The following is a 26,891-nucleotide window of genomic DNA, read 5'->3' on the forward strand; positions in this document are numbered from 1 at the left end:
AAACTTCAAGATAAAGAGAGGCAAGATCATGATTATGATAATAAGGATAATGATGTTGATCAAAACAGTGGTAAAGGGAAAGTAGAAGAAGAAGAAAATTCATTGCCATTACAGCTTGATGATTTTACTTCATTTCCTAAGCCTACTACACGTTCTGTCGAAGTGCAAACATCTCAAGAAGAGATGCAAGGTAAAGAAGAAGGAAATTTCAACGCTTCATCGCTATCGAAACAAGTTATGTTTGTACCTAGAAACGCTACTGCTGAAGCACGTATTATATCAAAACAAGTCCCTGCACTCAACTGTCTGCATATAGACTCAAAGTTCACAACAAGCCTCTGTTACCCTATGTAGATATAAGCTACTGTAAAGACCCCAACGTACTGGTAAAACGTTTACAACTGCTAAGAGCCTATCATGATGCTGGTTACACACAGTACAAAGAAGATATTTTTGAAATAGAGCATGAATTACGTCGTGTTGGTATTATTAAGTAAGCGCTTACCCTCACCTAAGTCATCCATCTGTAGTATATAGTCGATCGAGTAGCTATATTCGTATAGATTATTTCCCAACATTCTCCCTTCCTTAGGGTGTTAACTCCGCCTCTAGTTGTAGAGCCGGTCTCAAGCCCGGATAAAGAGAGGAGAGGCGCCCTAGCCCTTTAGCCCATTAGCCCATTAGCCCTTTAGCCCTTTAGCCCTTTAGCCCTTTAGCCCTTTAGCCCATTAGCCCTTTAGCCCATTAGCCCTTTAGCCAAGGAATGTGCGGTAATCTAATCTTCTTAGAACAAAGGTATCCCCTGACATGTTCTAAACACATGTTGTATCGAGTACAGTGTTCTATTATAGTCTTGATCACTTATTTAGTGTTCTAAACACTTCAATCAATGTTCCGATCACATGATAAAGTTAACGGCATAGAGTGCGGTGTTCGATTCTAGTCTTGTTATGTTTCTTTAGTGATTTGCAAGTCTAAACATGCATAATGACGTCATCACTGCAGCACATGCTTACTCTAGCTATCCCGATGCAGGTTTAAACTTGTTCGATAGAGCTATACCTTGACATAAGAGGAGGCCTTAACAGCTTATGTATAGCCGCTATTGTTTAAAGACCGGGCGAGTTGGCCCTGCGCGTAGAGGCGCGCGGCTGTGAGCTTGCATCCGGGAGATAGTAGGTTCGAATCCCACTATCGGCAGCCCTGAAAATGGTTTTCCGTGGTTTCCCATTTTCACACCAGGCAAATGCTGGGGCTGTACCTTAATTAAGGCCACGGCCGCTTCCTTCCAACTCCTAGGCCTTCCCTATCCCATCGTCGCCATAAGACCTATCTGTGTCGGCGCGACGTAAAGCCCCTAGCAAAAAAAAAAAATGTTGTTTAAAGATAGCTGCTGTGAAGAAAAAGCACGTCGAATTTTTCAAATTACCTGCCACCACATTTCAAAGGTATGAGGTTTAGTGCTGTAAAGATACCTGCACGATGCAAAGCTAACTTTCTTCATCAGAGCAGCCACCATCTTGTGTGAGCACCTCTAGGCCGTATCATAAGCAGCTGTGTATAGTCACCGTCTTGTCGCTGCTACCTCCCGCAAGCACCCCTAGGGCGTCTCATAAGAGCAGCAGCCATCTTGTGCAAGCGCTCTTAAGCTGTCTCATAAGAAGCTATGTATAGTCACCATCTTGTAGAAATAGATAGCTGCCAATGCCAAAGGGCCTAAGTAAGGATCGAACCGTCGATCTCATCATTAGACTATGTTTTTTTCATGTTCCTGATACTGCAAACCTAGGTATCAGGTAGAAAAATTTTATCCGTTTTCGAGATATTTAACATTTTGCATTTAAGCCCCAAATTTAATGAATCGAACCTGCACGGCACGTTATACTCTCTACCATAGCTAGACCTGATCATGTTACGAAGACTTACTTCAATACAAGCTAAAACAGAGTGAATGCCAAAGGGCCTAAGTAGGAACCGAACCGTTGATCTCATCATTAGACTATGTTTTACTTGATCCTCGTACTGCGAACCGAGGTATTGGGCAGAACATTTTTTGTCCGTTTTGCTCTACGATGCACTGCTTTCGAGATATTTAACATTTTGCATTTAAGCCCTAAATTTAATGAATCGAACTAGCACGACACGTTAGTCTCTAAGCTAAGAGCAGCAGCCATCTTGCGCAAGCACCCTTAAGGCGTCTCATAAGGAGACGTGTATAGCCGCCATCTTGTGTCCGCCATCTTGCGCAAGTATCCTTAGGGCGTCTCTAGCCATCTTGTGCAAGGACCCTTAAGCCGCCTCATAAGATCAGCCGCTATCTTGCGCAAGCATCCCTAGGGTATCTCATAAGGAGCCATGTATAACTGCCATCTTGCGCAAGCATCCCAAGGGCGTCTCATAAGAACCTGTGTATAGCAGCCATCTTGCGTAAGCACCCTTAAGGAGTCATGTATAGCCGCCATCTTATGCAATTAGCGTTGAGAGAGGACTGCTGTAGAATTTTTCTTTTTAAATTATCCACCACCACATTTCAAAGGTATCTAGCTAAAGATAGCAGCACTGCGTATGACAGGTGACGAATTTACATCTACTGCGATAAAGAGGGCAGCACGGTGCTCAAAGATGGCGGATGATAGCTGTCAAAAAAACACGTAGCTATGTTTACCAAACAAGAGCATGTGGAATTTGCCGCCACCACATTTCAAACTAAAGAGGGCAGCACTATGCTCTGTTGATTAAAGATGGCGGATGGTAGCTGACAAAAAAGCACGTGAGTTTGTTTCCAAACAAGAGCACGTGGAATTTTTCAATTTGCCGCCACCACATTTCAAAGGTATCTAGCTAAAGATGGCAGCACGGTGCTCTCTTGATTAAAGATGGTAGATGATAGCTAACAGAACTTTTCAAATTGCCCGCTACTACATGCTTAAGGTAGTAGCCATAAAGAGGGCAGCACGGTGTTCTGTAGATTAAAGATGGCGGATGACAGGTGATGAAATTGCCCGCATGATAGTAGCACGGTGCTCTGTTGATTAAAGATGGCGGATGACAGCTGCACATGGCTTTGTTTCCAAACAAGAGCACGTGGAATTTGCCGCCACCACATTTCAACTAAAGATGGCAGCACGGTGCTCTCTTGATTAAAGATGGTGGATGATAGCTAACAGAACTTTTCAAATTGCCCGCTACTACATGCTTAAGGTAGTAGCCATAAAGAGGGCAGCACGGTGTTCTGTAGATTAAAGATGGCGGGTGATAGGTGATGAAATTGCCCGCATGATAGCAGCACGGTGCTCTGTTGATTAAAGATGGCGGATGACAGCTGTCAAAAAGCACATGGCTTTGTTTCCAAACAAGAGCACGTAGAATTTACCGCCACCACGTTTCAAACTAAAGAGGGCAGCACTGTGCTCTATAGATTAAAGATGGCAGATGACAGCTGTCAAAAAAGCACGTGAGTTTGTTTTCAAACAAGAGCACGTGGAATTTTTCAATTTGCCGCCACCACATAGAGGGCAGCACTGTTCTCTCTGGATTAAATATGGCTGCTTGTCGAAAAGCATTTTTCAAATTATCCGCCACCACATTTCAAAGGTAAGTAGCTAAAGAGGGCAGCACTGTGCTCTATAGATTAAAGATGGTGGATGACAGCTGTCAAAAAAAACACGTGGCTTTGTTTACCTCACGCTAGTTAGGTTAAGTTGGTAGCACTAAGGTTTAGACCCGTCAAGATGGCAGCACTGCCGATGACAGGTGACGAAAGAGGGCAGCACAGTGCTTTGTGGTTTAAAGATGGCGGATGACAGCTGTCAAAACAGCACGTGGCTTTGTTTAACACGCGCTAGTTAGGTTAAGTTGGTAGCACTAAGGTTTAGGCCCGCCAAGATGACAGCACTGCCGATGACAGGTGACGCAAGAGGGCAGCACAGTGCTCTGTAGTTTAAAGATGGCGGATGACAGCTGTCAAAAAAGCATGTAGCTGTCAAAAAGCACGTGGCTTTGTTTACCAAGCGCTAGTGAGGTTAAGTTGGTAGCACTAAGGTTTAGGCTCGTCAAGATGGCAGCACTGTCGATGACAGGTGATGAATTTTACATCTACTACGATAAAGAGGGCAGCACAGTGCTCTGTGGTTTAAAGATGGCGGATGACAGCTGTCAAAAAAGCACGTGGCTGTCAAAAAGCACGTGGCTTTGTTTACCTCGCGCTAGTTAGGTTAAGTTGGTACTACTGAGGTTTAGGCCCGTCAAGATGGCAGTACTGAGGTTAGCGGTGCGTTGTTGTCTGTCAAAAAGCACGTGGCTTTGTTTACAAATTCAAATTTCCCGCGGGAGGTGGAGGAGGTATCTGGGAGGCCTCTGGCTGAGGTGGAGGTGGAGGTGGCCACTGGGAGGCCTCTGGCTGAGGTGGAGGTGGAGGTGGCCACTGGGAGCCGGAGGTGGCGGTGGCCGCAGAACTGTCCAATTATACTACTCCTGATGCATTCTTTGTGAGGTAGATCATGATGGATGGCGTCTGCGTGTATGGGAAACTGCGTATTATTGCGGTGGAGGATAGTTGTTAATAATAATAATAATAATAGTAATAATAATGACACTGGCTTTACGTCCCACTAACTACTTTTACGGTTTTCTGGGACGCCGAGGTGTCGGAATTTTGTCCCACAGAAGTTCTCTTACGTGCCAGTATATCTACCGACACGAGGCTGACCTATTTGAACCTGTCAAGTTGGGGCCAGAAGGCCAGCGTCTCAAACGTCTGAGCAACTGAGCCCTGCGGAGAATAGTTGTGTGTGTGGCACATGAGTTGCAGGAATGTTGGGGGACTGCGCAACTCCCCAGCTCCCAGCAAAGAGAATTAACGATTTAAGATTCAAATTTCCAGTCCCGCCGATAATCTAACCTGGGGTCATCTGAACCGAAGGCTACTACACTCACCATTCAGTCAAGGAGCGAGTCATCATTATAATAATTGTATATCACGGAAGGGTTAAAGTATTGTCCTGCCTCCTTACCTCATTTTGCCTTGGATAAGTATCCTTCTTTGTTTCTGTCATGATTTCTTTGTAGCATAACTTGCTAATAACCTACGGTGGTAATTTTTTGAGATACGGACAAACTTCCTAACGGATGAATCAGTACTATAGATTTTGTGTAGATTTTTTCCTTTTGCTAGTTGGTTTACGTCGCACCGACACAGATAGGTCTTATGGCAACGATGGGAGAGGAAAGGGCTAGGAGTGGGAAGGAAGCGGCCGTGGCCTTAATTAAGGTACAGCCCTAGCATTTTCCTGGTGTGAAAATGGGAAACCACGGAAAACCATCTTTGTGTAGATTACCACAAGAATGATTCATTCTTCCCTGTAGAAATAGATGACAGGCTTACCTAATACGAACAATATATTATACCCTGTTAACAACATCCACGATTTTCGGAGACACAGAAGTACCGGAAATTTGCCCAGAAGGACTTCTTTTAATTGCCGGAAAATCTGCTCACAAGAAACTGATACATTAGAGTGTTTTCTGTTACTACCGGTCTGAGCTGGAACGGAATCCAGCATCTTGGGCCCAGAAAGCCATATCTCTAAGATTTGAGCCAATCATCCCGCCTCTAACCGGAACCAGTAGACCTTAGTTCGTTTTAAAATATCTAACAAATATTACAAGTAGGCAGTTGTTAACCGAGGTATGTGGAATGACGTTTCTCAGGTCATATCATAAATCGTAACTCTTGACTTTTGCCGAGTATAAATTACGACGATATCCATTAAAGTGAGTGCTGCAAACAATCAGAGTTTTATTTGCCTACAAAGCGATGTCGGGTAATACTTTCTTAGAATAGAATGAAGCTATTGCAGTGAAGTCACGATATTCTGATAGTCACGAATCTGCATTGCATTTTATTTCCATTGTTTAATGCATAAACTCATTACTGATCAAGAGCATTAATTCTAACGACATTCGTATAAATGACCTCACTCAGCATTATGCAATAACTTACCTTCACAACTACAGGGAGTTTCATTTGTGCGAGATCACCAAATATACTATTGTATACATCAATTTAGGGGCTGCCTGGCGGAGGCGGTAAAGGCGTGTTCCATTCACCAGGAAGGACGTGGGTTCGATTCTGAGTCAGGGAGTCGAAACATTCAAGAAACGATATTTCCACTTTCGTAGGTGCATATGGCTCTGAGGTTCACTCAGCCTACACCAAAAATGAGTACCAGGTTAATTCCTGGGGACAAAGGCAGCCGAGCGTAGAGCTGACCACTCTACCCCCACCAAGTGCCGAGGCTACGGATAGTGGAAGCGTTTACCTTCCACCCCTCCCAGGGCCTTCATGGCCTGTACGCAGATGACTTTGCTATATACATACCCAGTCTATATGAACTCTGGGGCTAATAAGTCAAAACAATTTTCCCTCCCATTTTTACATGCTTGGGACTGCTGCAAATACTCGGCCTACGGGTGCAGACATCGTATGTATTACATGCAAATATTATTACGAAAGTTATTCAGTGATGTACAACCTACCTCCTTATTAAATAACCGTAACGAGTCAATACAATACAGTCGTCATTTTTTATTTTCCCTGATAGTTATTTTCTATAGATTTGATATATTTTATCAGGGTCAGTTCAATAGTTTCATATTTATTCCATGATTTTAGTGATTCTTCTTCTTCTTCTATTCTTGCGTTACGGCCTCTGTAGGACCACGGACAGCTCCTTCATGGATTGCATTTTCTTCTTCTCCTCCCAGAACCTCTTCATCCTTTCTCTTCTTCTCTCCCGCTCTTCTTCCGAGATATTCAGTATCCTCTTGTCTACTCCACTGGTGACTCTCAATCCTTTTCCTGTATCCATCCCTATCATTGATCTCTGGCATATTAGTCGGTATGTACTTGCTTCTCCAATTTTCCTTTTCTTCCACCTTGATCCCCAATTCCGACCAATCTTTCCGGAGTTCAACTACCCACTTGGTTCCTGTCTTTCCTCGTGTCCTCGCTGTTGTTTACCATACTCTTTTCGTCATTCTATCCATATTCATCCTGATTACATGTCCCGCAAACCTTGCTCTTTTCATTCTGATTTCTTCTGAGATTGTCCTCATGTTCCGGTATAGTTCTTCCCTGGGTCTCCTCATCCATCTCTCACCTCCTCTCTTAGGGTCTAGTATTTTCCTCAATATTTTTCTCTCCTCTTTCTCTAGTTGTTCCGCACCACTTCTTCCTAGTGCTATTGTCTCAGCAGCATATAACACAGCATTTATCACCGTTGCCTTGTAATGTCTAATCTTTGCGTCTGTAGATATATTCTTTCTATTGTATATATCTCTGGTCATACAAAAGGCTGATCGCATCTTCTTTATGCTATCTGTTATTCCCTCATTGCTCCTATTCCTTCCTGTTATTCTCCTAGGTACTTGAATTTGTCCACCTTTTGCACGGTGCCTTCCGGTGTTGTCCAATTCTCAGTGGTATTCAATGTCTTTGTCTTGTTGTAGGCGATCCTCAGTCTTACCCTTCCGGATATATTGCTTAAGTTGTGATTCTTCTATTCTTTCTGAGTTTGGAGTTTCATTTTGTTTGTAAGCTGTTTATTTACGGAGTGTCAGTACAGCCTCCTATAGTTTGTGCATACGAAGCATTATTTACCTGAAAGCCTGTTTCCTTTGTGACTTACTGCTGACCATAGTATCTCCCGAATGCGAACTCACATTTACGTGACGCAAACCACGTCGCCAAGTCGCATGGTCTAACACTCGAGCCGTGGAATATATTTTATACCCAGAACTACCCATTATTATATTTTTGTTCACCATACTCATAGTTACTCATTAGTATTGTTTTGCCTTTGTTTCTGTACATTTTTTAATGTTTCTCAATATTGATTTATCAATTAAAAGTCACCATGGACTCATTACACTAGCGTCAGAAACATGTCGCTTTGAATACGGAGTAAGATCTGGATTTTCTTTCAATATGTCATGGTGAGCAAAAATACTATCTGCGTCTGACGAGAAGTCACGGCAGCTTGTAGGTGCGGCACGTGTAACAGATACTACACTCTAAGCTGCAGACATTAGTGGTGACAGACAGTGCGAGCTCTCTGAAACAAATGCATGTTCATTATTAAACTGTTCATTATGTAACACATTAAATGTGTAACTAAAGCACAATTTCTCTACCACTTTGAATCTTCACAACAGCACCTCAGTTTTCAAGAGTCATCACTGACGGAACAGGTGTTTATTGTCAGGTGTTGAGACTTGAGACTGGTGCATGCGCAGCACCCCTTATCCCGCATCCACGCGACTTCTCGTCAGACGACCACAGTACCAAGTGTAGTCTGCCCAAAGTCCACTCTGTGATGCGATCAGTACTTAGTAACGTATTACGTGATCCTGTGAGACTTTTATCTCAGTTGACACATTTACACCTTATACAGTATTTTACACCTTCTACGGCTGAAATACAATACGTGAAAACTCATCAGTTGTGAGCCGATGTCAGGCGTCATCTGAAGTTCTCATGCTCATTGTTATTGTAATAGAAATGTCTCAGCCTACCCTCATCCTTCTGTGCTCAGCGTGATCTGAATCACTGTTTTCCGAGTGATCACTTAATTGGTAGTAATGTTTGTCTGCACCTTCTCCTCTTTGATCCTCTATATCTGGATCACAGTCTCCATCAGACGTGGCTCTATGGCTAAATGGTTAGCGTGCTGGCCTTTGGCCACAGGGGTTCCGAGTTCGATTCCCGGCAGGCTCGAGAATTTTAACCTTAATTGGTTAATTTCCCTGGCACGGGGGCTGGGTGTATATGTTGTCTTAATCATCATTTCATCCTCATGACGACGCGCAGGTCACCTACGGCTGTAAAATCAAAAGACCTGTATCTGGCGAGCGGAACTTATCATCGGACACTAAAAGCCATACGCCATTTCATTCCATCAGACGTACCTTCTGAAATGCCTTGCAATAGACTCTTCATCGGTCACAAGACATGTTTACTGTACTGTGACAAGCAGATGAATTACAACACTAATGGAGACGCAGAGGAAACAATGCTCGTACAGTTCGTAATATATCCTAGTTCCATTGTTGTGCTTTGAACATTACCACTGTTTATAGGTTAATTATGAGCAGAAGCTTGTATCATAACAAGAGCTGCGGAGACATAATGTTATAATACATTTGATTATGATCATTAATACAGCGGTCAAAATGACCACTCCGGTGGTTGTAGGTATACACATTTCTAATGCCCTATGCAATGGTGCAAAATTAATTGCATTTATTGTGGATGCTCCCGACTAATAATTAAGAGAAGTCACTGCATCTCAGTATCTTACAATTAAAACTGTAGTCCAAATAGAGTTTTGAAAATGCATGGCGGTCATTTTGACTGTTTCTGCCGTTCTAGTATTGTATTTCATTTTTACTATTTATTTGGCATATAACTTTTAGTGTCAGGAGTGTCCAAGGGTTTGTACGTCTCGCCTAATGCAGATCTTTTTATTTGATGCCAATGGACGACCTGCGCATCTACGTGTGCGAAGATGATGATTAGGAGGGGGAAGAATAGGGAAAGGAGGAAACCCAATGCAGGTACAGAGCCTGCTCCTGTCGAATAAAACAGAGGAGTCTGCTCTAGACTAAACTTGTGCAAGTCCGGCCCCGCGGTGTAGGGGGTAACGCGTCCGCCTGTCACCCGGTGGCCCCGGGTTCGATTCCCGGCCGGGTCAGGGATTTTTAATTGTAAATGATTAATATCCCTGGCCTGGGGTCAGGGTGTTTGTGTCGTCATTAACGTTCCTTTCCCACATTCAACACTTTACACTTCCGCCATTTAAAAAATACACGCAGGTTCCTCACATATGGTGCAAGTAGGGGCAAAAGATCGTTCTAGCTTGGAATTTATTGAATCCGGGCTTTCGCACTCAATCTAGTTATTAGAAATGGTATACTACCGCCTCTCTTACCCTGCGGAAATAATGATTAGGAGGAAACCCGATGCAGGTACAGAGCCTGCTCCTGCCGGCTGGCATTCTAATGGTAACATTTTTTCCAGAAATGGGACTCTAACCGGCTAACCCAAGTGTCAGACCATAGATACTTGACGCCTTAGCGATCATAGCCATCAGGCGGGATTTTTTGCCAGAAGTTGTAGGATTCGCCCGAAATTATACATCCCCCACAACTGTGGACACAGACACCCAGCAGTGACAAGACTACATAAATAGATGGGATATGATATGTCACCATCCCTTGTTGTTAATTATGGCACTTTTCAGCAGTATGTGGACCAAATTCGGTGGCTCGAGATCGATGATGGATAAAATGATTTCTTAGTTTTGATACCACCAACAAATTGTTAGCTCCTCTTAATATTTTCTGCCTTCGCTAAAGCCCTAGATAGACTAATCCATAGAAAAATAATTGCTGCAATATTTTGAAACATATTTATTTTAGATCTCCTTCAATCAAGTTTTAGGAAAGGACACAGCATGTTTCAATTACGGATGACATCAATAAAGCTGCGGACGATGGGAAACTGACTCGTATAACTGCCTTAGACTTCAGTAGCGCATTTGACAATGCTAATATTGACATATTATTAGCTAAGTTACAAGAACTCTATCCCAACTCATCTGCAATACGACTTTTCTCCTTGTACCTCGTTAACAGACGTCAGCGTGAAGTATTGGATGATAAAACATCACAGTGGAAAATTGAAATTACAGGCGTGAAACAGGGTTCTCTACTTAGGCCTCTTCTGTTTATTCATTATATGAATGATATTCCTAATCACTTACACAGCTATGCCCACATCCTCTCTTCATATAACCTATAAGTCTATAATTACTTAAAAATTCAAGGTATTGATGCCGCTATTCACAAAATGAATAACAAAATAAATAAATAAAAAAATAAATAAATAAATAAATAAATAAATAAATAAATAAATAAATAAATAAATAAATAAATAAATAAATAAATAAATAAATAAGTAAATAAATAAATTACCCATAATCCTAATCAACTCCTACACCAACGAGAACTTTACTTTAACTCTGTAAAGACACAAGGTATAATTGCAAGACAGCGAAGGACTATAGGTACTCTAAAACAAAGACATCCACTCCAACTCAAGATCAACGGTCAACATTGCAAAAGTCTCTGATCTCTGTCATTATAAATTAAAATGTAGATTAGAATAAACAAATAACTGATAATTGTATGCAAGTAAATGCCTCGCTCCACCCACTCAAAATTCACCGGTCGCTTCTTCGGCACCGTATGAAGATAAGATTAATTCAGACGCTCGTGTTACCCATACACAACTACTGTTATGCAGTATTACCTGATGCTACTGAATAACATACAAAGGCACTTCATAAGGCAATGAACACTTGCATCCGTTTTATGGTACGTCTCATGTCTCTCCCTAATACGCAACACTCGACTGATTAAAGATTAAGCAGATTATACATTTACACACTTGGACACACGTTTTCAACTTTCGAATGAAGCAACTCCGAAATGTCTTTCCTTAGAGCTGAGCTATCCTCCTTCACTCATCAGCGTTACTCATCGATTAGTATACCGATTCATTTATCGTGTCTGGTGCTAGGCTATGAAATTTTCTCTCACTTGGTGTAGGGGACCGCACTACATTAATCTCCTACAAATGATCTTGTTGGGATTTCCTTCTAAGTGCGTAGCAAACGTTTATGAATATGTGGATGATTTTCCATTACTTATATAATTGTACCATGACGCAGTAAGTCATGTAATCATCTGCTAGGAATGGTGCATGTTAGAAGTTACTTGTTTTCATTAACGAGGGCATCATTATCACTCTCAGTAATTTAAAGTTAAATAATTAATTTCTATTCCATAAGTTTCCATATTTCCAGTTTCTCACTGCAGATTGAATCTTGAGACCTGTTCTGCACTCTCATTATCGTCACAGTCATAATCATTTTCTTATTAATTTAATCCCGCCAGCAATCAAGAATGTGGTTAAGTGTAAGAAAGGACCGAGAGTCTAAACTTCGTCATTTTTTTTGCTAGTTGCTTTACGTCGCACTGACACAGATAGGTCTTATGGCGACGATCGTCATTTGTAACTCTATAAGTAAATAAATAAATAAATAAATAAATAAATAAATAAATAAATAAATAAATAAATAAATAAATAAATAAATAAATAAATAAATAAATAAATAAATAAAACACAGAAGATTCTAAAAAAGAACACTTAACCTTTCACATAAGCAAATTACTACAGTGTTAGCTTCCTTTCAAATCGATGACATATTTCAGTATGATTTCCTATAATTTGGCTAAAATGAGTTTAATAGAGACTGAAAGCATCTAGGTATGGCCGCCAAAATCGGCATGGGATTAGGAAATAATAGATGAAATATTTGTCGTTTTATCAAACAATTCGTCACTGTTCGGGCAAAAGGTTCCCAATGCTGCTCCTATCCATTATTTCTCTTAACACTGGTCACGCCTCCCAGCCACACATGTTCATATAGTCCATCAGAACAATATTCGTATTGTTCATTTTCCTATGCTTAGGTATAAAGGAAAAATGAACCTTACCGTACCGCACCGCACTCCAGGAATGTATGTTTGCAGTACCTATTTACACACTCCTAAACTATAAAGAACTTAAGATTCATTTTATTTTACACGTTAGCATACGTAAATGAACTCAGCGAAAATTGCTCTGATGGACTGCATATCCATATGTGGTTGGGAAGCGTGACCGGAAAGTGCTTTGCGAGATATAACCTTTTGTCCGAACAGCGATGAATTGATTTCGTGATCATTAGCAGTGGAATCTCCAGCGTAGCGCAGAGTTTGAGATCAAAGACGAGATTTCTTTTAATTTTAAATATTACTGATGAGAACCTCAAATTAGTAAGAAATAATTGAGAATGTCACTCAGTTAGCAATTTATTTATAATAGATTAAAAGCCAGAGAGTAGTTTAGATAGATTACTCTAGGTTGTGAAAATAAATGCACTTCATGCACTTTTACCCCACCAACATTTCAGTACTGCTTTCCCTCACAGGTCAGGAGGTGGAGGTACGGAGGCTGTCTATCCGCGGCCTACTCCCCGATACGGACTACTACATGACGTACGACGGCTCAACAACGATGCCCGCTTGCCATGAGACCGTCACTTGGGTCATTCTCAACAAACCCATCTACATCACAAAACAGCAGGTAAGCAAGTTCCATATTTGTTTTACGAACTTTCATAGAATAAATTAATGAAACAAAAAACCCTCTCACGCCTCTGGTGGATCATCTATAATCTATTTTATATTTGGCTATGGTTTCGCCATCGCGAAGAAGTGGTCGGCATGAAGCCACTATGAAAGTTCTATGAATAACAATTCTTCCATTCATATTCAGCTCTATTGAGGGGCAGTACATATTAGTTTCCGTATACAGCAGAAAGATGGTGCCGTATTTAAAGATGAACCTAAAACACGCTTTGAAAGTCGTCGTTCTTCATATTAATTTTTAAAATACAGGATTTGCTAACATTTCCATATCGATTAGCACTATTTCCTTTGGAGAAATTTAAATGTGTATTTACTGTGAAACAAACATATAGTAATAGAGAAAATAGATGTATGATTAAAGAAATATGCACTAGAAAATTCAGTTATTTACAATTAATTTCACCTAATTGCTATTTTATGAATGCAGTGCGAGAAAATGCTCCGGTGGTCAAAATTATTTTTAACTATTGCGTGTTTCTGTGGTGGTTGGTAGTGTGATGTTTGAATTAAGAGGTGTATTAAGACAAACACAAATACCCAATCCCCGAGCTGTATAAATTAACAAGACCTGGTTAAATCCCCGCCCTGGTTGACAAATGCTCAATAAACACCATTCAACTAAGAAGTCGGACTATATATACATTCTTTTATTTTTATCATTATTATTATTATGAGTAACAATAAATGTGATAAAAGTAAAGTACAACTGTGTACTGTCACCATGCCCAGTGCAGAATTTCATTTAGATAAAAATTTATTTGTTTATGGAATGTATGATAAATTCTGCCTGCCAAATATATGCCGAATATTGAATTCCATTCCAGGTAATGATTCCACCAAGGTACCTACGTGGTAATTGTATTTAAGCGTTATTGGATAGAAATACATTCACAGAGAACCTACTTCATTCTTCAAGTTGTCCAGAATATGCCAGTTGAGATTGGTTTACTGGTCGATTTTCTACAAAATCGTGTATCGGTCGACAGGATGAGCTGTGTACAAGTACATTTCAATTGAAGTGAGCAGTAAATAAATTTGATAAAATCTTATACTCGTCAAGAAAATAGAGCACAGTATTACCTATATTCGTTCTGCGGCCTCTGTGAGATGTAGATCCAATTTGATATTATGCGTTTTAGTAAGGAATAGGGAGACACTCAATCTCGTGAGTGCTATTCGATATTTCATGGCGTCTAATAGGGAATTGTATACCTACTACTTATTCCGTAGCTTACATGAACGCGATGTACTTTGCGTAAAGAAAAGCAGGTAAACCATCAAAGTCTTACATCTAGAGGGATACCTGATAACACTGATTTTACATTTAATGTCTTTAGAGGTAATATCCTTAATATTACTCTTCCACGTCAGTTTATCTCCTTTACTGGGACTTGATGTTACTAGTTAAAAAGTTTCAGCACTTCTTCCTGCATCTACCTAAAATTAAGTCTCTCCTATTGATGATTTCTAATATGAAAATTAGATTTTCTCCTCCTAATCTTACACATATGATTATTTGTCGCTGTTCGGGAAAAATTTCATATCTCACAATGCACTTTCTATCCATTACTTTTCTCAAGACTGGTCACGCCTTCCAGCCATATAGGGACATTTAGTCCATCAGAACAATTTTCGTGTTGTTCATTTTCTTATGCCTTCGTGTAAAGGAAAATTGACCTTACCGTACCGAACTCTAGGAGTGTGTGTTTGCAAGACTTATTTACGCACTGCTACAGTATAATGTACTTAAAGTTAATTTTCCTTTACACATTACCATACGAAAATGAATACAACCAAAAATTGTTCTAATGGACTGCATATCCATATGTGAATGGAATGCGTAACCACTCTTTAGGAAAATTACGGATAGGAAGAGCATTGTGAGATATAACCTTTTGCTCGAACAGGCACGAATTAATCTCAAGAGTTAAAATTAGATAATGTATTCCTTATTCATCAAAATACTTCCAAAGTCTTTGTTTAATATTGATGTGTTTGTTTCGAAGTTACCTGTTTATTTATACATAGAAGAAATATAAAATGAAGTGATATATGAACTACAGCCATGTACTGTGAGGTGAAGATGAAAGTTATGGTGTACTTTTACTGTATTAATTTCCTGTTTAGGGCTATAAATGCCAACGCAATGCGGCTCCTGGTCATAAAATGTGGTAATAATGGCTTACAAATGAAGTGTAACCTGCAGAATCTACCTTACGATCACAACAGAAAGAAAGGCTTAAAGAATATGATGTGAGTAAATATGCTTGCTGTGTTTCGTAACACCCAAGAGTGAAATGCTTGGAGCAATCAAGAAAACGCCATGGGATCACAAATTGTGAGACGTATATAATGATCACGGTTTCTATGTCAAGTTGTTTGTTGAATTTCTTTTCTTGGTCTAAAGAGTTTTCTGTTTCTCCGCGCCTATTCAGGTTATTCTCACTCCTCGCACAACATCCACCATGTGGTGGACCCGCTCTTGCACCAGTACGGGCGGAAATATATATGTTTTCAATTACTACCTTGAAAGATCTGATTAATATTATCACGTGCCCATAAATCGCCACACTATAGCTCATAGATTCTGATACTTCAAATTATTTCTTTTAATTAAAATAGTTCCGTAGTTACCCATCAAAAATTAACGTTAGTTCTCTCTTGTAAGACGAGTTGACACCAGAGCATAGCTGACGGGTCTAGATCAAGACTTATATTTTAAAAAAGGAGACAAAAGATAATCCCAGGAGTATGGTGATAGGACACTAACAGTTACGTACTACCTTGAGGAGCAAAGGTAATTACTGTAATCTTAATTAATTACAAAACAAAGAAAACAATCTATTTAGGCGAAAATGAAATTCTGGTAATGTACCAAGAACTGAAAGTTTACTGATCAAAAAGTAACTCAATAACTTTAATTGACTCTGCGAATGCTTAGTGCAATTTAATCAAACGCTCACCGATTGTAGACTCGTTCATTTGGACATCCTTCTGATATGGGCTGGTTCCGTGGTTGTTGCCTTCTTCCATGTAGGCTGCACATCTCGTCATCTTAGTAATAGGCCTGCCTGTTGCGAACATAGATCAAGAGTTGAAAGACGTTTCCTCTAACATAACCACTCTCTATTACACCAATATCTATAAAGCAGATATCAGTCCTACTGAAACAGGCCACCATGGGTACTTAAGAGTGGAGGCAATACCAAGATCGGAATTTTTCCAAATTAAAATGATGATTCCTCTAGATACGAAGATATATTTATGCCTGATTGAGGCGCAATAGTTTTCTTGTCCGTTCAGGACTGTAAAATATGACCAGAAGTAGACGAATGAAGCAACTCGCCGTGTGTTAATGTACAAGAAATAAAAGTATAACAGGTCTGCCGTTGTAGTGCAATAAGTCATTGCTCCCGCAATTCGGAAGTAAGTGTGTCCACTGATCTTATATCACGTGGCTCTACTTGAGTTACTTGAGTTATAATACCAAGTGAGACTCTCGAAATACTAATACCAACTGAGACCTGACTGAGATCGAGGGGCCTAAGTCTCTCGTATATATCAACTTACACTGGACTCCTCAGTGATATACCCTATGATCCACTCATACTGAAATTTTCTCTCCTTCTACTATAGCAATCAATCCCTCCATCAAATCCAATCCAGTAGCTTCTTCTTGATAATTCGAGCTTTCCCTCTTCGTAAATAGCGTCCCGTGATAACAGGCTCAAGGAGTGTTGTCGTACTCAAATTGAAGCGAGCAAGGAAAGTCTTAAACGTTAGCCTCAGCTGGCTACTGTCATGAAATTCCAGGAATATGCTAGCCGCCGTTTGGTGTGCATAAATACTAGTTGCTGTTTTCGTGAGCGCTCAAGCAAATGGCTCAACGTCATACTGAAAGAATTTCATTGACAGAAGGGGAATAGCACAGCAATGGGCTAAAGTGCGAGGGAAGCGTTAATTAACGTACAGCTCAGGGTACCTCAGGAAACCATCGTAATTTCAGAATCTGATGCTTTGTTTTAGATGTCTTCATTTTTGTCGTGTACGTCTTCTCGAAGATAGTGACCAGACTGTGGATGAAATTCTCCGCAGCCTCTACAGATTCAGACACAAGGATAACATCACAGGTAAACCTGAGATTTTTTTATTTCCCCTACCTAAACCGTGATTCGTTTTTCCAAATGCCCCTTTAATTTGCATTTGGCTGTTCATTATACGAGAGGCAACAAAGTGCAGTCCAATCTCACTCATTTGTGGAAAGCTGCTTCTCTTTCTCATTTCCCAAGTATACCACTCTAGTAAAATATTTGTACAGATTGTAAATAAACATGCATTACTTGATCCTAGTTACCTTCAGGTTCTCTGAGATCTTGTACTACTCGTACAAACAAAACTAATTAATTTCCAATAACGAAACATACATCTTCATTAGAGACTGTTATGCCTTTCAGCGTTCAGTCTTCAAGTCTATGTCAATTTATTAATTGCCGCCACAATTCTCCATTTGTAACTAGTTGTGTAGCCTCGTTTGATGTTATATCTCTCATTTTTTAAATAATTGGAAACTGAGTCTAACCATCGTCGTCTTGGTCTCCCTCTACTTCTCTTACCACCCCCTCCCATCACAGAGCCATTATTTTCCTAGGTAACCTCTCGTCCTCCATTCGACTCACATGACCCCACCACCGAAGCCGGTTTATGCGTAGTTTCGTCCATCGAATTCATTCCTAAGCCTTTATTTCCTCATTCCGAGTACCCTCCGTCCATTGTCCGCACCTGTTTGTACCAGCAAACATTCTCGCTACTTTCAGGTCTGTTAGTTCCAACTTATGAATAATATACCCTGAGTCCACCCAGCTTTCACTCCCATAAAGCAAAATTTGGTCTGTAAACAGACGAATGAAAAACTTATGTAGTGTGGATATCATTGTCATAAAGTACAACTGTATTTCCAAAAATAGGGGCTGTATGGCCGAGGCGGTAAAGGCGTATTCGGTTCACCCGGAAGGACGTGGGTTCGAATCCCCATCAGGAAGAAACGAGATTTCCACTTCCTTAAATACACAAACTTATTTATAACTTAGCCAAAAAAATTGTGCATGTGCTAAAATGTATGAAATTTTATTCACTGTAGAGTGTAGAAAATACACGAAAATGCAGTTTTATGGTATTATTAAAATAACTCATTCTACTCACATCTTTTTAAACGTGATACTTATGCTCGCTGATCTGCACACAAGTGGCTGACACGTGTGGAATCGTTGATAACGTAAGCTTTATCGTCGGATCTAATTAATTCTCTCTTTGATGTTTTAATTTTATTCAACGTCGCGAAGCACAGTTCACTCAAATATGCAGTTGAAAATGGCAGTAACTTATTACCTGCCGTCTTGAAGATAGTCTCACTCTGAAAGCAGCAATGTAATAAAAACACTGTATATACCAGCAACAATCACACTTATTTGTTACAACTGGTCCTCGGAAATTAAATTCCACCATCAGGCATGTTGTAACCTACTTAAAGGAATAATTAATTTGTTACTAATAATGAAATTCTCCGGAAACCGGTTCTAACAAAGAAATGTGGTTTGTGCTAATATAGACTGTTTTCATTAGATTACGGACTGTAGTACCCGGCGTTGCCCGGATTGTTTTTGAATGTTTACATTTAGTATTTGTATTACCAGTTAGTTAAGTGTGAAGTGAATGCTTATAGGATTATTTATGAGATGTTGATTTTACGACCTATTATGTAGTTTTAGAGTTATTTAGATGTATCTGATTTCAAGTTTTAGACTATTTAATTCTCGAGAAAATCTTTGTCTTTGTTGAAGCTAGAATTGACTGGGAATTATTTGATTCTTTCAAAAAATAGATGATAATTACATGTATTTACCCGTCGCACTATACATATGACGTACACGATTTCAGCTGTCATCGAGACTGTAACAATCAGCCTAGTGACCCCAAAAGTAGTGGATTAAACACTAATCTCGATCATTTTGTACTATATGCTTTTAAGCCCTTCTCAGCTCCTGTCTCAATGGAGACTGGAAATGGACTTAAACAGTATCAAGAGCGTCACAGTTCGTATAACAGACACATAAACTATGGATTTCGACATTAATATCGGTTATTTTCCATTTTTTTTCACGACAGCCTCTCTCATTCCCCACCCGCAGCGGAGGCTGTGATTTTTTATCTCCATAGTATTTTTTCTAAGATGGTAAGTCATATGTATGCCAAGTTTCGTTGAGAGCAATTCTGGAACAAACCCACATACATCCATAATCTCCGTTATATTTACATTCAATTTCACCCCTTCTCAACCTCCATACTGATTGCGGCTGAAGTAAGACTTAATCATCCTGAGTGACACATTTCAACTCTGCGACCTCGTAAAGAATGTATTCGGCATTGATATCAGTCATTTTCGTTTATTTTTGTATTTCACCATATCTCGTAGGAGTGCTAGGGGTGTTCTACCCCAACAGTATTTTTTTTCAGATAGTCATTCACACGTGTACCCATTTTATATGGGGGCTATGCGGGATGAAAAACACATACGTCCGTAATTTCGGTCATTTTGAACATTTTCCTTTCCACCCCTTCTAACATCCATGTCGATGGGGGCTGAACAACGACATCCAAAGTGTCATAATTCACCTCAGCGACCTCGAAAACTATGGATTGTACATGAATATTTGTCTTTATCTATTATTTTTTATATTTCACCCACCTTTCTGGGTTTTTATAATTCACCCTCACCCCTAGAGGTGCTAGGTGTATCTGACCCCCACAGTAATGTTTTCTATATATTCTATATATCAAGTTTGGCGGAGAGGTATGCTGGAAGATACACACATACGTCTTTAAACTCTGTCGCTTTGGACATTTTCTTTTCTTTACCAGTTTTCACCCGCCTGCCGATTAGGACTGAACTTTATATTTAACGGCATCCAGAATGTCACAGTTCATCTCAGCGATCCGGAAAATTATGGATTAGACACAAATATCGGTCATTTTTAGTTAATTTTTACATTTCACCTCTACGTTAGAGGCTAGGGGTCTCTTACCACAAAGGGTTTTTTTCCAGACAGTATGGCCAGTTTTGGTTGAGAGCTATGCTGAAATATATACATATACGTCCATTATTTTGGTCATTTTGGAAACTTTGTTTCGCACTTCTTCTCACATCTATGCGAAAGGAGGCAGAACTTGGACTTCTAAAAATCCGGAGTGTCACAATTCACCTCAGCGACCCCGAAAACTATGGATTCGACACTATTTTCGATTAATGTTTATATCTCAAACCCCCTCACCCCCCACCATAAAGCGGCCTGAATTTGGACTGTAAGAAATCCAGAGTGCCGCTAATCATCTGAGCGACCTCGAAAACTGTGTATTCTACACTATTTTCGATTAATTTATATATCACTCAACACTCGTCCCCCACCACAAAGGAGGTTGAACATGGACTTTTCTTCATCTCAGCGACCCCAAAAACTGTGGATTCGACACTATTTTCGAACATTGTAGTCTATCTCTCCTCCCTCGCCTCCTCCCCCCCAGAAGGGGCCTGAACTTGATTTATAAAATTCTGGAGTGTCACTGTTCATATCAGTGACCCCTAAAAGTATGGATTCGACAATACTTTCGATGATGTTTATTTCTTACCCCCTGTCCATCCTCACCCTTAAGGGTGCCTGGCGTGTCTTACCCCCATGTGATTTGTCTCATGACACAAGAAATCCGGAGTGCCCCTATTCATTTCAGCGACCCCAAAAACTGTGTCTTCGACACTGTTTACGATTTTTTGAATATATATCACTCCCCCTCACCCCCACCCCAAAGGGGACTGAACTTGGACTTATAAACATTCCGGAGTCTCACTATTCATCTCAGCGACCCCGAAAACTATGGATTCGACACTATTTTCGATTAATGTTTATATCTCAAACCCCTCACCCCCCACCGTAAAGGGGCCTGAATTTGGACTTTAAAAAACCCAGAGTGCCGCTAGCCATCTGAGAGACCTCGAAAACTGTGGATTCGACACTATTTTCGATTAATTTATATAACATTCAACACTCGTCCCTCACCCCGAAGGGGCCTAAACTTGGACTTAAGAAAGTTCCGGAGAGTCACTATTCATCTCAGCGACCCCCAAAAGTATGTATTTGACACTATTTTCGATGATATTTATACCTCATCCCCTCGTCCCCTCTGCCCCTAAGGGTACCAGGGTGCCTTACACCCACGTGGTTTTTCTCCTGAAACTAAAAATCCAAAGTGCCACTATTCACCTCGGTGACCCCAAAAACTATGTATTCGACACTACTTTCGACTAATTTCATATTACACTCGCCCACGCCCCCAACCCTAAAGGGGCTGAAATTGGACCTAAAAATTCCGGAGTGTCACTATTCATCTCAGCGACCCCGAAAAGTGTGGATTCGACACTATTTTTGTTTTTTAGATCTGGCCCCCTCTCCCCCACCCCTAAGGGTGTTCAGGGTATCTTACTCCCACGCGGTTTGTCTCCTGATACTAAGTCATAAGTGTACCAATTTTAGTTGAAATCGCTCCAATGGTTTAGGAGGAGATGGTGTACAAATCCACCCACCCACATACATACAATGACTTTTTTATATATTTTTATTTTGAATCATCAGCATTTTTGAGTAACTTATATCGACACTTTACCATGATTACAGGTTCTTATTGTCCACTAAAACATATACAAAGACATTTCGAGGAGTTTTAATTTCAATGTTAGGTCTGCTTTTAATTCTGCAAATTCCTCTCGTGTGTTAATTGGAGGAGATTTTGAATTCGCAACGAGTGGATCACGAACCCAGTCGAATTGTTGAACGCTGTCTCCAAAATATTTCTTGAACCTCTGCTGCATGATTTCTGAATGTTCTTAAAGTAGGTCCATCACCACGTTATTTCGCAGACAAGTGTCCATATAGTCAGGAACATCACAAACGAACCATTTTCAATTCCATGTATCCGAAAATCAACTTATTTTAACAAATCCTTGAATTTTATTCTCGCTAGTAAGAATATTTTCGTTCCTACCTTGATGTTTCTCCTCAGCTCATTCAAGTGTCCAAAAATACCGAAAAGGTACGTCAATTTACACATCCATCCACCCTTTGCAAATAATTTTGCGTAATTATGCTCCTCAACATTCAAAGATGTACGTACCTCGTCTTTAATTTCCAGAATTCGCGGCAACACTTTTCCTCGTGATTACCGTCGTACATTCGTATGTAGCATAAGTGGAGCGTGTTCTCATCGCATTTCCTGATACAAAAGGAAAAATAACCGCGAATTCAGCGATCGCGATTTTACGAGGTTGACGATTTTTACTACTTCATCCAACACAACTTTCAGAGAAGGTGCCAAAGGTTTTGCAACAGTGGCGTTGCGGTGAACAAGACAATGACAGCATAGTCTGCTAGGATTAACTCCGTGTACTTGAGCGAATTGAAATGGGCTTTACGAGGCGGTGTTGCAAAATCTGCACGAAGCCTGGTCGGGCTTGAGAGTCATGCAGGGAAATGAGTATCAAACACTAACACACTGTGAGTTTCAGCCAATGCCACCGTAGCGTGCTTGCTATGGGCTCAGCAGGTCCAAATCGATAGGTAATTCCGGCCTGCTACACTTCACAGTTCACAGGGATGACGCCACACTTGTAGTGCTTCGATATGGAAGCGTGTCTTGTTTTCATGGTGGTGTAGTTGCTCTTTGTTGTTATTTCAAGATTATTAAAGGTGTTCGTTGGTGTTTTGAAGGGATAACTGTACGAAAAAGCATCAGTAAAAGATTTGTTTACAGCAATAGTACGTGTTTGCTAGTACAGCATTGTAATTTGAGCAGCCTGATATTAGGAAGCATTGCTAGGTTGTGTGATAGGTTACGTGCACCCAATGAACTATAATACATTTTATTTTAAAGCTCATTGTGTAATTAATTATGATTAGCATCCTCATCGGAGGGTCTGCCTTACAAGAGCTGCGCCCGGCTAGAAAAAGCCACACGAAATTAATATATACACTGTGATTCAGCAGCCTCTTCCAATACCGCTTGCTGCAGCACAATTATCGTGCACATGGTTATGGGGGTGCTATTCTCCTGCAGGCGTACTCTATGGTACTAATGTTCATTGAAAACATTTTTCACATGATTCTGAAACCTAGTGAAATGTTATATCATCCGTTCGCAAAACATGACACCCTGAAATAATGTAGCAACGTCCTTTTAACATTTAACTATGTTAATGTGCAGTGCCTCGTGACCGGGCGTAACGAAAAGGAGAATCACTGCATAAAACTAGGTAACAGTGCAGTAATTAATGTCTGAAACTCCGAACCGGATGACGTATGTACTTTGCTCTCGTCGTACTACCAGAATGTTTCTAACAATGTAGCGTAGCGGATGTGGTTATGCGTTCGCCTAGTTATCGGCGGAATGTGCCAGCGCCGGTTCGAATCCTGCATCGTTCAAATATTTTTGCATCGGTATGATGTTCAATATCTTTTTTTTTTTACAATTTGCTTTACGTCGCACCGACACAGTTAGGTCTTATGGTGACAATGGGACAGGAAAGGCCTAGAAATGGGAAGGAAGCGGCTGTAGCCTTAATTATGGTACAGCCCCAGCATTTACCTGGTGTGAAAAGTGGGAAACCACCGGGCGAGTTGGCCATGCGCTTAGGGGCGCGCGGCTGTGAGCTTGCATCCGGGAGACAGTGGGTTCGAATCCCACTGTCGGCAGTCTTGAAGATGGTTTTCCGTGACTTCTCATTTTCACACCAGGCAAATGCTGAGGCTGTACTTTAATTAAGGCCACGGCCACTTCCTTCCAACTCCTAGGCCTTTTCTATCGCATCGTCGCAATAAGACCCAACTGTGTCGGTGCGACGTAAAGCCACTAGCAAAAGAAAATGGGAAACCACGGAAAACCATCTTCAGGGCTGCCGACAGTGGGGTTCTAACACGCGATCTCCCGGATGCAAGCGCTCACAGATGCGCGCCCCTAACCGCACGGGCAGCTCGCCCGGTGTTTGTATACGTGAACACCGACTCACGTTTGCCACATTCAAAAAGTAGAATCATGTATTATTCATCTTGTGCCCTGCGCATACTCAGCTGGTTATGGCCTGAATGTACTGTAATCTCTGCTGTCATTCGGCATGTTTTCCACAGACGAATATGTTGACATACCCCTCATGTATGGGGAAGCAGGACAAAACGCGTGCGAGGCACTCCATCTCTACCAGGAACGGTATCGCGACAGGCGATACCCGGTTGCTACGACATTCCGCCATGTTGAGAGACGCCTAAGGGCAACAGGCGTGATAACAAACCAGCCACCAGTCCGCGATAAGCCCGTTACATCGGGCGAAACAGAAGAGGTTGTTCTGGAGGCAGCTCCTAATAATCCACACCTCAGTACAAGGGCGATTGCATGACAGGTGAACACCAGCCAGCCGTACGTCCGGTGTATACTGCATGAACATAAATGTCACCCATACCAACTTGAGCTACACCAAACGCTCCATGGGTGGGATTTCGAAGCTCTAATGGAGTTCTATCGGTGGGTATTAGGCAGGCTGGACAATAGTGCAGCATTCGTATCGCATATCTTGTTCTCGCGCTTCCACAATAATGAGAACGTCAATCGCCACAACATGCATTATTGGAGTCCATACAATCCTCACTGGGTGCGACAGGTAGCCCTTCAAGTACGATGGGGAATGAATGTTTGGTGTGGAATCTTGGGGGATTGCCTGATTGGACATTCTTTCTTTGAGATCCATTGGCCTGTACTTTCTGCGTCAGGAACTCCCACTGCTGCTGGAGGATGTGCCCCTGCACTATCGTTTGACGATGTGCTTGCTACAATTTGGAGCTCCACCACATTAAACTTTGCCCGTCGTAACTATCTGAACGAGGAACTCCCAGGGAAATGGATTGGACGAGGAGGCCCTGTTTCTTGGCCCGCCAGATCACCGTTAGACTTCTTCTTGTGGGTATATTTTAAGAACGTCGTTTACACTCAAGCGCCGGTATACCCCTACCAGCTCTGGCACCTCATCACGGATGCCTGCCGAGCACTTACACCTGGAATGCTTCAGCGCGCAAGACGATCTATCGGACACCGGGCTCGAATGTGCATAAACCAAAACAATTATCACATCGAGCATTTGCTGCGATAAAACATTGTCAGGGCAGTTTTGTTCCTATTATTTCTGGTCTGTACATGTCCGGCCCGCTAACTAATCGGCTATTCTCAGGGCCACAAACACAGTTTGCATGAAATCGGGTATTGAACTCACATTGCGTGCGGTACGTATTGAACAAATATTTCGAACATTTGTTTTCTTCGCCTAGGACTCGAACCTCCCACGTGACAGGCAAGCCCACTCCACCACGACTTTACCATCTACACTACGCTTCCGTACGGCACACTGGGCGGCTTATATTAAGTATTAGGTTTACTGCGATCACAATATCAACTTAGTGTTTCGCCGGTGTGTCAGGTTCATAAGATCTAGAAGGCACACGCATAACTTCCAGTGTTTCATACGGGTATAATATTATGGCGTCCTATCATGATAAGGCGGCAAATACCAATATCCGGTTGTGTTGTCTGAGCATACCGGCAAGGCAGATGTTTTCAGGACGGAATGAATATTGCGGGTTGCATAAAATTCCATTGGAAGGGGCGGCTGTATCACACTGTATACCGTTCAAATAAGAAAGGGGCTATCTCAATATTTGTGTTTCCTAGCGATAAGGAGAATGAAATGAATGGATCCATGCTATACACAGAGCTAATTTTTAATGCGGTAAATATGCCTGTGTCTGTGTTGGACATTTTTCCGAAAAACATATACTGTAATTCGGGTAGACACGGTGAAAAGTCTAGACGGTTTCGTTTCAACTGGGCCCAGGGAAAAGCCAAAATTAGCTGACGATGCTGGGCAGTCATCATATATGTCACAACGCAGTGTAAAGCATAGGGGTTATTCTTTTAATGTTTTTTAAAATGAAAGTTGAAGAACCTCGCCAATATCGGTGACAAGCATGGGTGTGTGGTATAGTATTTCGTCCAAGATATGTCATCTACTTTTAACAGTTATTCATAAATAATTAACAACAACATCATATGCTCGAACAAGCAAAAAAATGACATTTTTAGAGAGAACAATTCGCCTAGTGACTATCATCGTTCAGTCCAGTTGAGTAGCCATCATTCGAATATATTGAATATCCAACATATGTTGAGTGCATTTATTTCTATATTTAACGTAATTCCTTTTGATAGCGCTTCTTCAAAGTCATGTGTTTATAGGTTTATTATTACATTTATATGGCTATGTTATAATAAAAAGTATCGTATCAGTAGTATAGGAATTACATGTGACAATGAAGGCTTAGCACTAAGCGCGTGACGTCACAACTCTTGGTAGCAGGCTTCTATATCAGCAGCAAGGTCCTTGTTTAAGTCCCTCCCCTGGAGAAGTTTATATATTCTATTGGCTATCTCAAGTT

The 26,891-nt window shown here is 41.0% G+C and overlaps 1 protein-coding gene across 1 annotated transcript in view; it reads left to right on the plus strand.

Moving 5' to 3' along the window:
* LOC136857547 (carbonic anhydrase-related protein 10) overlaps positions 1-26,891 on the plus strand; it is a 679,439-nt gene that overhangs the window by 342,978 nt on the left and 309,570 nt on the right. Inside the window, exon 6 of the mRNA XM_068225096.1 lies at positions 13,098-13,252. Coding sequence (XP_068081197.1) covers positions 13,098-13,252 — 155 coding nt within the window. The remainder of the gene's footprint in view (positions 1-13,097; positions 13,253-26,891) is intronic.

This window comes from Anabrus simplex, chromosome 1 (assembly GCF_040414725.1).
Source record: "Anabrus simplex isolate iqAnaSimp1 chromosome 1, ASM4041472v1, whole genome shotgun sequence".
NCBI classification, from domain to species: Eukaryota; Metazoa; Arthropoda; class Insecta; order Orthoptera; family Tettigoniidae; genus Anabrus; species Anabrus simplex.